Here is a 13804-nt window from a genome sequence, read left to right as displayed (position 1 = left end):
TAACACAGAGACTCACAACCAGTCAACATACAGAGAATAAGAGGCTACAGAATGCTTAGCCTGACACAGGACGCCTATATCATACCCTCTCCTCCTGAGGCTCAGGGATCATTGTAGAAGACGGCACAGATAGATAAGAGTCAGAAGTAGTGGGTGAGCACAAGGAAACAGTGTTTTCCAGAGAGCCAGGCAGTTACTCATGTGAACCTATAGCAATTGTGACAGCATGCACAAGTTCAAGTGCCCCAAAATCCCAGCATGAAGAGGGGGAGATGGGCAAGAAGCTCCAGCCTTAGATGAGGGGTTATCAGCAACTGATAGCTGCTGGGAGAGGGAAAGTCAGCTTTCTATTAGGATGTGACACAAAATTAATTGACCAGACTCCAGAGGATGGACTCATACTGAAGAGCATTTAGGGACACAAATTAGACTCCATAAGCCTTAAAAAATAATAATAGAGGACATGAAATCAGGTAGGGGGTAGTAAGGTAAGTGTGGAGATAGGGGAAGGGTTCTGAATGTGATCTAAATACATTGTATGAAATTCTCAAAGAATCAATAAAAATATATTTTTTTAATTAAGAGGTGTGAGAGCTGGAAATATGGCTCAGTAGTTAAGAACACTTGTTCTTACAGAGGACTCAAATTCTGTTCCTTGCACCCATGTTGGGTGACTCATAACCACCTGTCATCTCAACTCCAGGGTAGCCAATATCCTCTTCTGCTCTGGATGGGCACCTGCACACATATAGTAAACACACACACACACACACAAATAAAGAGAAAATAAACCTTAAACAAAATAAGGGTCGTGACCTTGTTATTTCTAATGACACTCATCTTCAATACGATTTGGGGATCAGAGTGCAGGGTGCATCCTTGTGGAATGCAGGACAGATATTCAGAGTGAGGTGGCAGGGGCTCTGCTGTGGGGGACAGTTCTGGGTTTGGTGAAGGAGTCAGTCACTCATTCACATGTCTATCTCCAACATGTCTAATCTCTTTGGCAGAGGAAGGAGCACATTGGAAAGGAGGGAACTCACCTGCATCAACCCAGGGTGCTGCAGCTGACACGCACCTGTACTGGCATTTGTTCCACCTCTGCAGCAGAGCCCAGGGCTGAGGATGGCTGTGGGGCCCCGCTCCCCATTTGTTGTGGTTTGCATATAAAATGCTCCCCACGGACTCATGTGTTTGAACACCTGATCACTGGCACACTCGAGCTGGTGTCAGTGTTTTAGGAGTTATGGAACCTTTAGAAGATAGGGTTTAGCTAAAGGAAGTGGATTTCTGAGGGGTAGACCTTAGGGGTTATAGTCCAGCCTTGCTTTCTGCCCTGTCTCTGCTTCCTGATCACCCAGAGTGAGTAAACAGCCTCACTCAGGCTTCTGCTGCCACAGCTGAGAGCCTCCCTGCCCCCCTCCCGCGTCATGCCTTCCCCACTGGGATGAACTAATCTCAAACCATGAGCTCTCTTAAATTGCTCCTCATGAGACATTTGCTCGCAGTGACGACAAAATTAACTAATACACATTTATCTTGGCTCTATTTCATGCAAGCTACGTGTCTGGATGGGCCTTGCTTTGCTGTAGAGCGAGGATACTGGCGGTGCCTCATGAGGCACTGTGAGGGGAGAAGTGTCGGCACCAAGCCTTGAGTGTGCTGAGTATCAGCACTCCCAGGGCTGCCTCGGTAAAGACAATGAGACGCAGTCTTTGCAAAATGCTTTATTGTTATTGCCAACGTACAACTCAGAGATTCTGTCTACAACTGATGCTCCACTGTTTGGAACAGACTTCCATTGTCCCACCCCCAGTCAGGCCTGCAAGATGGTAACTTTATTTATGGCTGCACACTTCTACCCTGATGCCCAAGCATGTTACTCAACTGAGTTCTTAAATCAACCATGACTGGCCTGAAGCAGCCCAGCCTTTGCAATGATGTCACAGATCTTTGGAGGGGTTCCTTTCCTCTATCCCTCACTGTACACACGAAGAAACAAAGGCCCAGAGAGGGACAGTGTTACTCCCATGTCACATAGCCCCATTCCAGAACCCCTTTCCAAACCATGTCAAACTGACAGTTGCTTCAGATAGGTGGAGGACCAAGCTTTTAAATATGCTTCCTGACAGCCCTCCTCTACCAGGACTAGACTCTACAGAGCTTTGTAGCACTGGACCCAGCACCAATGTCTTAGAATCTGGACCACTAACATGGCTATGGGAGTTTGGACAAGTCAACTGACCTCTCTGGACCTCAGTGCCAGTCACTGATGAAATGTCAGGGCAAAAGTACATATTTGTTAAGATTGCCTAAAGCATCCATTTCTTGCAACTGTGGGAGAGGAAGCAACCATCAGGATATTGATCTTACAAATTATGACACCTCTCTAGGTAACCTAACCTATGCAAATAACTAGCTACCAACAGATGGATGAGCCAGAATGCACCCCTGGCTCCCTCTGTGTAGGCTTGTGGGCTTCAGGAGGAGTTCCACTTCAGGGGTGGGCCACTTTGCCAAAGAACAAAAGATTTGTGGTCTCTGTAATGGCCATCAGAAAGGGCCTGTTGAACACTATCCTCAAAGGGCTCAGTCGTGCTGATCTGAACATGAAGATTGTTCCTGTAGCTGCAGCCGCTCTGGTTCCAGCCTCATCCACCTCCACCATAGCTTTGTGGATCATCTGCAGGGAAACACCAGGCCTCAGCCAGCCACCAGGGACTGGGGGATATCTTCATGGGGTATGGCAAAGCTTCTGCCTTATGATCACTACCATGGAAACATTCATGCAACTGAGCCGTAAACAGCAGGGAACGAAATCACTAAACAGCCAGCCACCTTATTCCAGGCACTGTGCCAGAGATAACTTCACCAGAACAGGCATTGGATTCTCATGAAAACTCAGAGTGAGGGGCTGGAGAGATGTCTCAGCAGTTAAGAGCACTGGCTGCTCTTGCAGAGGACCCAGGTTCGAGTCCCAGCACCCACATGGCAGCTAACAACTGTTTGTAACTCAAGTACCAGGGGAATCCAATGCCCTCTTCTGACTTCCTTGGACATTACATGACATCTTGTAGGGTGTACCTACCTACAAGCAGTCAATACACTCATACACATAAAATAAAAATAATAATAATAAAAAGAGAAAACTCAGAATGATGTGTGACTGGAGAAAGGAGGCTGAGAGACTCAAGTCTTTGTTGGAGGTCACAAGGGTAAAAGGGATGAAATTTGCCCCAAATTGTGAGTTCTGAAATGCATAACACAAAGGACTCCTTCCTCCAAGCTGGGTGGCCAAATATGGTTCCCGTTGTAAGAAGGGCAAGACACAAAAGAGTCTTTGATCAAAATGGAAGTTTTCCTGGGAAAAGGAAGTCATGATAGAACGAGATGGGATGAAATGAAATGGAATGGGATGGAATGGGATCAGATGGGATTAGAGAGAACGGGATGGGAAAGAAGGGATGGTATGGGATAGGCTGAAATGGAATGGAATGAGTTGGAATGGGGTGGGATGGGATGGGATGGAATTGGTTAGGTTAGGTTGGGTGAATAGATGGATGGAATGGAATGGAATTTGTTGGGTTGGGATGGGATGAAATGGAATGGAATGAATTGGGTTGGGATGGCCTAGAATGGGATGGGATGGAGTGGAATTTGTTGGGTTGGGATGGGATGGGATGAAATGGAACAGGATGGTATAGAATGGAGCAGGATGGATGGGGAGGGATGATGAGGATGGAATGGTAATTTCTAAAATCAGGTGCTCAGGAGCCTCTGGACCTACCTCAGACACCTGAATGTTTGTGTGGTCAGTAATTCCAGACAGGTCAGCGTGGGAGGTGAAGATGTCACTGATGCCCAGCTTGGGGAGTATTTTCTCCAACTGATAGGAGCCTTCAATGGAGAACTTGGGGAGGTAAAGCTCGAGCTGCCTGAAGAAAACAGAAGTCTTTCTTAGACAGCATGAGTTTGCTGAGAAACCCTTAAGCCCTCTCCCTCTGGTCTCATAGACCTCTCTGGCACCTTCATTTTGGCTGGATTTACTCTTACTTTAGACTTGGACTTGGACTGCCCACTGTGGTATCACCCCCAGAAAACCCAACTTCCATCCCTGGTTCCCCCTAGTTAGGCTAGGTCCTGGGCTGAGGACCTCATGGGATTCCTTTGGGTTTGGAGACAGTTCAAAGCCCAAGGAGTCCTTCCCACCAGCGCTGTGTGGTTCCAGGGCACATGTGTCCCTGGGCGTAGCTGGAGGTATGTGGGCCCCGGAGTGGGCTGGAGAGTACCTCTTAGTGAGCCTCTCAAGCCACTTCCTCAGCGTTTTCCCATTCAGGCCGTTCTCCACCTGCTGCATCTTGCCTTCGCTGGGGAGAATGAACAGAGCGGTGGCATTGCCTTGGTAGGGGACCCCCACCACCTTGCAGGAGAGGTTTTGGTCCAGGAAGTAGTAATACTCATCTTCACAGCTCATCATGGACACCTGTACCGCCGTCTCAGGCGTCACATGGAAATCTTGCTGGCGGGTGTTTTCGTGACTGAAAGCCGTCTCCCATTTAGCTAAAGGTGAACATGGGGCAGGAAAAACACTGTGTGAGAAGAGACCCTTGGATGTGCTTGGAGATGGAGACGATTACACAGCAGTTCCAGCAGCAGGAGTGGCCACACCCCTTGACCTCAAAGGCAAGTCCCCATATGACTCTGGGGTAGCCTGGGGCTCTTGCGTGCCTTTCCACCATACTTCCAAACTTCTGTCCTCAGAGGCCCTTGACCCTTACTTAGTCTTTTCTGATCCTCTGATATTACTCAAGGCTAAATAACTACTGAGGAAGATAATCAAATACACATGGCTGGGAAGCAGCTGGTCCCCGTGTAAGCACTGTTTGATACTCTCGCCAATACTGGGTTCTCTGAATTTGGGAGGGATGTTGGTAACGGTGATGGAAACAGGGTCTTTCCTATAAGGTCTTTCCCATGCATCCGTCTTTGGTGCTTTCCTTGGAAACTTTCTATGGGATCAAAGCACTCTGAGTGATGGCTTCCAACTTCGTAATAGCTCAAAGGCAGACCCCACTCCCTAAAATTAGTGCAAGTCCTCTGTAGCCTGCTGCAACAGGGTCAGCCATGGACGAGGGATAAAACTTGATGCTCACTCCTTTGGTTTCATGTGCATGCCCAATCATATGTTAAAAGCTGTAGTGGTTTGAATGAGAATGAACTCCATAGGCTTCAAGTATGTGGGTACTTTGCCCCCAGTTGGTGGGGGCTGTTTGGGGAGCCTTGCTGTAGGAAGCACATCATGGTGGGTGGGCTTTGAGAGCTCATAGACTTGCTCCATTTCTAGTTTACCTCTCTGCTTTCTGTGCCTGCTTGAAGATGTGAGTTCTGAGCTTTCGGCTCTGGCTGTTTTCTGCTATACCGTCCACCCCCTCACGACCATGATGGACTCTCATTCTAGAACTGTAAATCCAAATAATCTCTTCCTTCTGTAGGTCGCCTTGGTCATGATGATTTATCACGACAGAAAGTAACCAATACAGAAGCCTAACTCCCACAGGGACTAGGAGGTAAGGGAGGTGATTAGGTGGTGTGAACAGAGCCCTCATGCATGGGATTAGTGCCCTTATAAAAGGGGCCCAAGGAGCTGGTATACCCCTTCCACTGTGAGACTGTAGCTAGACGGTGCTAGATATGAGTCAGGGAATGGGGCTTCAGCAGACACTGAACCTGTAGTTAACCTTGGACTTCAGCCTCCACAACAGTGAGAAACAAGTTTCTGTGGCTTACAAGCCACCCAGTGTGTAGTAGTGTGTTAGAACAGCAGAACAGATCCAGCCACTCACTCTTGGTGATTATAGGAACAATTCAACTCCCTGCCTTTATTCATTTTTCTCTCCCCCTTCCCCCTCTTCCTTCACTCTCAATTTTCTCCTCTCTCCCTCTAACAGGTCAGTGGGTACTGTTCAGGAAGCACCTTGTAATGAAGTTACTCTCTGGAAGGGCACTAAGCAGGGCAGGCACAGAGGGCTGGAGGTCGGGAAGCAGTGTACACTGCCAGGAGCACATGTATGCAGGAGCTGGACCAGGAAGTTAGAGAGGGGCCAGCCCTTGCGGAGAAGCTGGAGAGACAGTTTCAAAGCAGCAACACTTGCCTGGGGACATCAGCAGAAACTCCACTAGGGAGCCAGGGCTTGGGGTAAGGGAGGGCTGGGACCTGGCCTGCTAGCCCTGCTCAGGCCCATATTCCTGTCTCTAGTGGCTCTGGTGTCGGTGTTTTTGTCATGGTATCTGTCTTTTGATAAATACAGCAGCAAGGAAAGAGAAAGTTCAGGTCTGAGCCCAAGTCTCACCTTTGAAGAAGATGTAATTGACCATCACCATGATGTGGGTGCTGTCAAGGTTCTGGATCAAGTCTATAATCTTGCCCCTGGTCTGCTTTGCCACATAGTCATTGATCTGCTTCTGAGCCCTTACAGGGTCCCCAAAGTTGACAGAGAAAGTGTCTGCCAGGTACAGCGTCTTCACGGCACTCAGGAAGCTGTCCCGAACATTCACCACAGGGTCCGTGAAAAGGGCGCTGCCCAGACTCAGCTGGAAGCCATCTCTGGGCTGGCTGAGCTCCTGCAGCAGCTGCTGGAAGGCCTCGTGGAACTTGTTCTCTGGGACATTCTGGAGGTTGAGGCCCAGGCCCTCCAGGATCTGTGTCTTGGTGTGGGAGCCAGTCCCCAGGGAGAGCATGGCCAGGCTCATGGACACACTCATGGGGGAAAAGAAGACATTCTGGTTAGGGGCTGAAGAAGCCAAGGCCCTATAGAGGTCAAAGACAAAGCCCCTGCTGCTGGGGGCCACCATGGCACCTCCCGAGGGCTCCTTGCTTTTCTTCTTCATCTCTCGGGTGTGATGGCGGCGCAGGGTGGCCACCCCAAGGCTGAGGAGCAGTAAGCACAGGAGGGGGAAGAGCTGCATCGTGGGAGCCTGTTCTAAAAGGAAGAGGAAGAAAGAGTTTTCAGAGAGGGTGTGGCCATGGGTCAAAGGGAGAGAGATGAGGAGGAGGCTGACATTCTTGAAGACATCGTTTTCATCCAACGAGGAGGCTGGGTCCTCAGGGCCTCAAAGAGAATGGTGGCACCCGAGTGCTCTGTGGAGGTTTGTAAAGCAGGTGGTGGCTTGAGAGTAGATATTTGGGGATGTGGAGGAGCCAGGGACGGTACAAGCCCAAGGCAGGAGACTGGCCACTCGTTCAGGAATCTTCCTACCTCATCTCTATCTGTTCCCTGTGCTCTGCACTGCCAGCATCCTTGATGAAGCCTGCTCCCACCTGTGGCCTCTGACAGTCACCGACTGGAGTGTGCTGCCCAGCACATTAAGGCCTCGTGTACCGTGAACTCAGATATGTTCCCCATACCTCCAGGGGCCTCAGCACTGCCGGCTTGGTCCTTGGTCATATAAGTGTGTAACCAGCATGTCATTACATCAGAAAGGAGCCACACACAGGCTGGTCCCCTGCCCCTCTGTCAGGCTGCTCCAGGTCACCCTTCTCTGTCTTTAGAGACACTGGCCCCCCTTGAAAAATCTATCTTCTTTTTTTTTTTTTATCTTTTTGAGACAGGGTCTCCCTGTAGTCCCAGCTGGCCTGGAACTCACTATTGTAGACCAGGCTGGCCTCGAACTCACAGAGATCCACCTGCCTCTGCCTCCTGAGTGCTGGGATTAAAGGCATGTGCCACCATGCCTAGTGAAAAATCTATCTTCCAATGTGAGAATCCTTTATCCTTTTCTGCTAAGGACTGAATAGAGCTCCCTCATAATTCTCATGCTGAGGTCCTAACACCCAGCCTCTTGCCATGTGACTGCATTTGGACAGGGGCCTTTACAGAGTTGATGGCGTTATAAAGAGGTCGTGAGGTCATTGGGTGGGCCCTATTCAACAGAGCTGGTACTATTATTATTGCTGTTGTTATTAAAGATAATGTCAGAACACAAACACAAAAGAAAGACTTCTGAGGACAGAGGGAGCAGGTGGTCCTCTGCCAGCCAGTGTGAAAGTGGGGCCTGAATCCTGGCTGCATTGGTGCACTGACACGCCCTTTTGTCCTGCAGAGGAGGTGGCTTTCACCAATTGTGTCTTGAGCCTCTAGGTGGGTCTGTGCCAAGGCTATTGGGTTTACTGTCCTCCCTGTCTCCTTGGCCTTCAGTTCCTCCTTCCTCACACCTGTCTATTCAGCACCACCCTCTACTCTGCCTGGGAAACTTTCTCCAGCCTGGGCTATGTCAAGGCCTCTTTCCATCTCTACAGTAGTGAGGACACCTCACAAGTCCACTGCCTGAATTCAAACAGCAGCCCTCTGTCACCCACTCTGAGCACCCGTAAGATGAAAGTTCACGATTGCCATCCACTTCGGGCACTTGTGTGTGCTGGCTACCTTTTACCATGTACCCTCTGTCTAGACCCACCAACCTCTCCAGCTTCACATCTGTCTGCAGAGGTCAGGCTCCCTTACCAGCTCCATAGCGGTGGTTCAGGGAGGTCAAGCCCCTCAAAGATGTGGCAAAGCTTGGAGCTGGAACCAGTTGTGACCTTCAAACCTTGCTCCAAAGCACAGCTCCCCTAAATCCAGGCCTCTGAGTCCTAGCCTCCTCCACCTGACTCAGCAGCCTCCAAGATAGCCCTAATCTGTAGATAACTCAGACATGACACTCCTGCCCTCCTGTTCTTCACTCCCTTTCTCCCACAGGGAGCCTGAACAGCCTCTTTAGGAATGTGGCGGTGTGGCGTTCTATCCTTTAAACTTGCCTGGCTGCAAGCTACTACCTGTCTTTGGGGTAAGAGAGCCACCCAGGGTCCAACTGCTCTAGAGAAGACACCCCTGCAGATCAGTGTGGCGCTTGTAATCAGCCTGCAGGAGCATCTGGGCAGGAGGGGATGGTCTGCTGCTCCGGTAGAGCCTGCCACAGCCTACATGGCCAGCCAGCTCTTCTTGGCAAGCCCCTTGCCCTCCCTGGACCTCAGTTTTTCCAGTACTAGTGGGTAGTCTGCCACATGTTGTCGCTAGCAACTGTTGTACCCTTCACCCCAGAACCAGAGACCTGGGAGGCAGAAGCCCCTGGGGACCCCGGGAGTGCAGGGTCTGTTCTGGGAGGGCCCTGGCTCACTCAGGCTTCCCTGGGCTGCCCTTCCAGTACAAAGACAAGGCATCTATGAGACATTGTCAGGATTACTATATTCAGTCTTCGCCAAAATGTACTAGTGCTATTTTGCAGATGGACCAACTGAGGCTAGCCAGTGAGTGATGATGCCAGGACTAAAATACAGGTTACTCTGTTTCTTTTCTTTTTTGGAAACAGAGTCTCCTGGTAGCCCTAGTTGTACTAGAATTTGATATACAGACCAGATTGGCCTCAATCTCACAGAGATCTATCTGCCTCTGCCTCCCAAGCGCTAGGATTAAAACCATGCTCCACCAAGCCCAGCTTGCTGATGTTTCTTGGTTGTCTTCTAAGACTCTGGGGAATGACAACTTGGTCCCCTTTGCCCTCACTTCCTTGTGTGTATCCTGTCACCCCTAAGCTGTTCGTCTGTATTACCTCTCTTAAAACTCTCCAGTAACATGGACTTGATATCATCATCCCAATAGTACAGAGGAGGAAACAGAGGGTCAGAGAAGTCTCTCTGGCAGAAACAGGGGATGAAGCCTTTGTGTAGATGTCACGTTCTGGTGACACCCTGTCATGTGCCCCTCCTTGCTTCCCCTCTCTGTAACAGGGCCTTGTTTATCTCACAGTCCTACCAAATCTATTTGAGAAATTGTATGTAGGTCAGTCCTTGGCATTTTTAATCCTAGCCTTTCTCCCCAGGAAAGCGTGTGCTAATGACAGAGATGCCTGGTTTACACTTTCAGCTTCTGGCCTCTGTTATCCAGAGAAGGTTCCCCTGCCCCATTGTGAAATGAATGAATAGATAAGCCCTGTTTCCTCCTCTGGATCTCAGAGATTCAGACCCAGGCTGGATGCTGACTGGCAGCCATAGAGCCAGGCTAGGCATCAGAGCTGGGCTCTCACTAGCCCCAGACACTCTTGCCAAGTTACCCTGAGCATGACTTCCCTGTTATTCACCTGGTCTCTTTTCTTCTTAACAATCACTCTGTAGAGGGATGACTGACAGCTGGGTCTGGCCATTGCACAGCATAGGAGGCTGGAGTTAAGTACAACCCTGATGTAGTACCACAGTCAAAGTCATGGCTGTGTCTGTTACCTCTGAACTCTGTACTCCCCAGGGATGGGGTTCCTCTCTGAGAAGGAGGACGTCACTCCAAGTAGCCATTTCCCTTTTTTGTAGTTTTTTCTTGGACCCCCCATCCTTAGAACAGCTAACATTCCTATTCCTATGTTGTATTTACTTAACAAACTTTCAAGTAGCTCTGGAAACCCAGGAGCATCCTGGGCCCATCCTGGGTGCTGCATCCAGCCAGGGCTGCCTGGTCTCGGGGAGAAGACTATATTTGATAGTCTTCCAGATTACTAAAGGCCCCAGATTCCAGACCCAGAGGACAACATGTCCTATCATTTCCCTAGTACCCTAGCTTGCTCCCCAACAACACAGAGGCCCTTCCTACCACTTCGAGACTAGAACTACTGATCCCTATAAATCCCATACTCTAGTAGGTGTGTCCGATCTTTCAATGTTGCAACACTCTGTCGTCCTCCACAAAGTTCATTCACAAGAATTGTGCAATCAAGTTAGGAAAAAAAGATTGCCAAAGAATTTCTCATTGTTTTTAAGTTTAGGATTTTGCCTTGGGCCACACCCATGGCTATCCTTGGCTCTAGGTTGGACACGCTTGCCTAGGGTCTGTGTCCTACTCACCCACACCCTCAAACCCATGGATCCCCACATAACATAGGCACTCACTCTGTCTCCCACTTGAGTGTCGAGGTGGCTGTTCACCCGGCTCAGGAGAGGGAAGGCTGGACTGAAGTCTGCAATTGTCACTGACCACAAGGACTCTGTCCCCACCCTACCCCAACCCCGCCCCAGACTGCAATGTCCTATCCTAGAAGACTTTTAGTCAACCAGTCAGCTACAGGCAAAGTGGCCGGAGACATCAGCTCTCATCTGGCTGCCTTCTCACTACCTCGCAAACCCACCATGCCACCTTTGCCTGGCATGGTGGGCATTCTGGGAGACAGGAGTGCCAGGCCATTGGAGTCTGGCATTCCAGAGGTGGGAACAGGACCCCGCTGGCCACCTTCCCTTTTCCAAGCTCCTTTGTTTTCTGAAGCCAATTTCCTTTGAATCCAAGGCTTTGAATCACATCCCCCAGGCCTGTGTGGTTTTGGATCCGAAACCAGCCAGCAATCTGTTAATGGAGACAGTGAAAATTTGGAAATGGCAGAGACACAGGACTCATCATAGCCAGCCTGCGTGTCCCAAGATCTAAATGAGACCCAGAAGCCTGCAAGGAATGTTCAAAGTTAGGTGTCAAATTAGGACCTTCCTGTCTGCATGGATGTCTGAGGCCAGAACAAGGCCTCACCCAGAACTTCTGTGGGCCTCGCTGAACTGCCCTTCGCTCTCGTGAAATCAGGGCACACTCACTCTGCCCAACATGAAGGAAGGTTTCCAGGGCCTTGTGACATCTTCAAGGTCCTCATAGAGACAGCTTTCAGTCGGCACAGTGCACTGTGTGGGTATAACCCAGGAAGGTGTGTGGATGCAGGTGGAACGTGGAGCTGGCAGAGGCAAATGTGGGTCAGGTATGACCAAGGGAAAGTGACCTTGATGGGTGTCAGCCAGGCAGGCACCTACACTCCCCTCCCAGGACACATCCCTGTACTCTGTAACTCCAGGACTGAATTATATTCTTCTCAAGGTCAGGCACTGAAGTCTTAACCCCAAGGGCATCAGGTGGCCTTGGAAAAAAGGTCCTTGTTACAGGTGTAATTACTTAATGTCACACTGGACCAGGGTCATTCTCTAATCCAACATGACTGGCCCCTCTCTGTCTCTGTCTCTGTCCCTGTCTCTGTCTCTCTCTATGTATGTATGTATGTATGTATGTATGTATGTATGTATGTATGTCTCAGATGTTGATCCTCAGGAGCCATCCACCTTGCTTTTTTGAGACAAGGTCTCTGACTGACTGGGAGCTCACCAAGGAGGCCTTGGGGATCCACATGCCACTGCCTCCTCAGTGCTTGGATTAGAAATGCACACAACCATTCCCAGAGCTCAGGCTTCTGGATTCCAGGGTGGAGTGAGTTGTCCAGGGCCTCAGCTTGTGGTATTTTGGGACGGCAGTCTTAGTGAACAAGTCTGTCAGCTGGAACCCAGCATCCCGGCCCAGTGCGGGCTCCATACTCAGCGCTCTACTACCTCTGATGAAAAGCACCAGGCCGGCCTGGCTCCTGGCATTCTCAGATTCGGGGAACTTGTCAGCACTGTACCCACGCCACCTCAGAGAAGGGTCCCTCCTTCCCAGGTGGTCAGTGATGCAGCCATCTGCCCTTCACCTGTCACTGAGTGAGAAACGGGCTTGGGGCATCTTCTTCAGGGGTGCCCATGTCCATTCTGCCATTTATAGGGCTCTGGCTGCCTCAGGGCTCCACACCCCAGATGTCACTCCATTCACAGGATTAGCATTCAGATCCACAGCATGCCACACTTCTTCTAGCTGGCTGGCCAGTGGCCCACGGTTCTGTGACACAATAAGCAGTATATGCTCAGACCTTCAGATCGAGTCAGCCGTTGTTGCTCCTGGATGGGAGTGGGATAATCTGTCAACCTGCTAATACTTGGTCTTTGCGCCTGGCTCCTGATTAACCATTCCCAAGATACTTGCAATTTCCTGAGTGAAAAGAGTACCTGACACAGGAATCCCAAATCCTTTATGAGAGAGGGTCTCTCCTGGGTGATAGCAGTGTCCTTTGTTCTAAGGTGGAGACACTTGGTCCGGACAGCTCCAGGCTGGTGTCTCATCAGAGAATGAATTCTGAGAGCAGAAGGTTAGGAGTTTCACTCCTCTCTCCACCCCTCTCTCCACCCTTTGACCTCTGGGGATGGGAGAAAGGCAAAGGTTGAGCTGGCCACCAATGGCTAGTGATGTAATTAACCACATCTATGTACTGGAGCCTCCATAAAACTCAGAAGGAGCAGGTTTGGAGAGTTTCCAGATATCTTATGGTTAATGCTGATAGCCAACTTGACAGGATCTAGAATTATCTAGGAGACAGACCTCTGGGCCTGTCTGTGAGGACTTTTTAGATTAGGTGAGTTGAGGTGGGAAGATACATTCTAAATGTGGGCAGCACCATATGACGGGCTGGGGTCCCAGACTGAATAAAAAGAAGAAAGCAAACTGAGCACCAGCGTTCATCTCTCTGCGCCTCAAACCTGACCCTGCTTTCCACTGCAGTGAGCAGCCGTCTCTACCCGTCCTGCAGGGAGTGACCAAGACACTCCCAGATACACCTACCTGGCTCCTTGACCCTCCCAGTGTCAGGACGTAGCCCAGGCCCTACTGTGAGACCTGGCAGCATCTCCACGTGGGGTTTTTGATTTACTTAAATGTAAAAAAATTCTCCAAAGACTGTTTTGAAGCCTAAGCAACAGTCTGGCTTGAAGAGAGGGAGCAGAGGGGGCTGAAGAGATGGCAGAAGACCTGGATTTGGTTCCCATCATCCACATGGTGGCTAACAAGCATCGGTAACTCCAGGAGATTCGACACCCTCTTCTGGCTTCCATGGGCATGGTATAACATGAGTGCATTTACATATATGCAGGCATAACACTCATAAAATATAAATA

General features: G+C 49.9%; 1 protein-coding gene across 1 annotated transcript; it reads right to left on the bottom strand.

Moving 5' to 3' along the window:
- Positions 1-1712: 1712 nt before the first annotated feature.
- Positions 1713-11028, bottom strand: Serpina5 (serpin family A member 5). Its single transcript, XM_008837569.3, has 5 exons — positions 10910-11028; positions 6351-6980; positions 4290-4560; positions 3788-3935; positions 1713-2683 (listed from the first exon to the last, which is right to left on the bottom strand). The coding sequence occupies exons 2-5, from the start codon at positions 6964-6966 to the stop codon at positions 2498-2500; spliced, it is 1221 nt and encodes a 406-aa protein (XP_008835791.1). The 5' UTR covers positions 6967-6980; positions 10910-11028; the 3' UTR covers positions 1713-2497.
- Between the last annotated feature and the right edge of the window lie 2776 nt (positions 11029-13804).

The sequence above is a fragment of the Nannospalax galili genome, unplaced genomic scaffold (genome assembly GCF_000622305.1).
Source record: "Nannospalax galili isolate Female #2095 unplaced genomic scaffold, S.galili_v1.0 scaffold978, whole genome shotgun sequence".
Lineage (NCBI taxonomy): Eukaryota > Metazoa > Chordata > Mammalia > Rodentia > Spalacidae > Nannospalax > Nannospalax galili.
The sequence above is the reverse complement of the archived record's forward strand: the minus strand, read 5'-3'. Positions and strand labels throughout refer to the sequence as shown.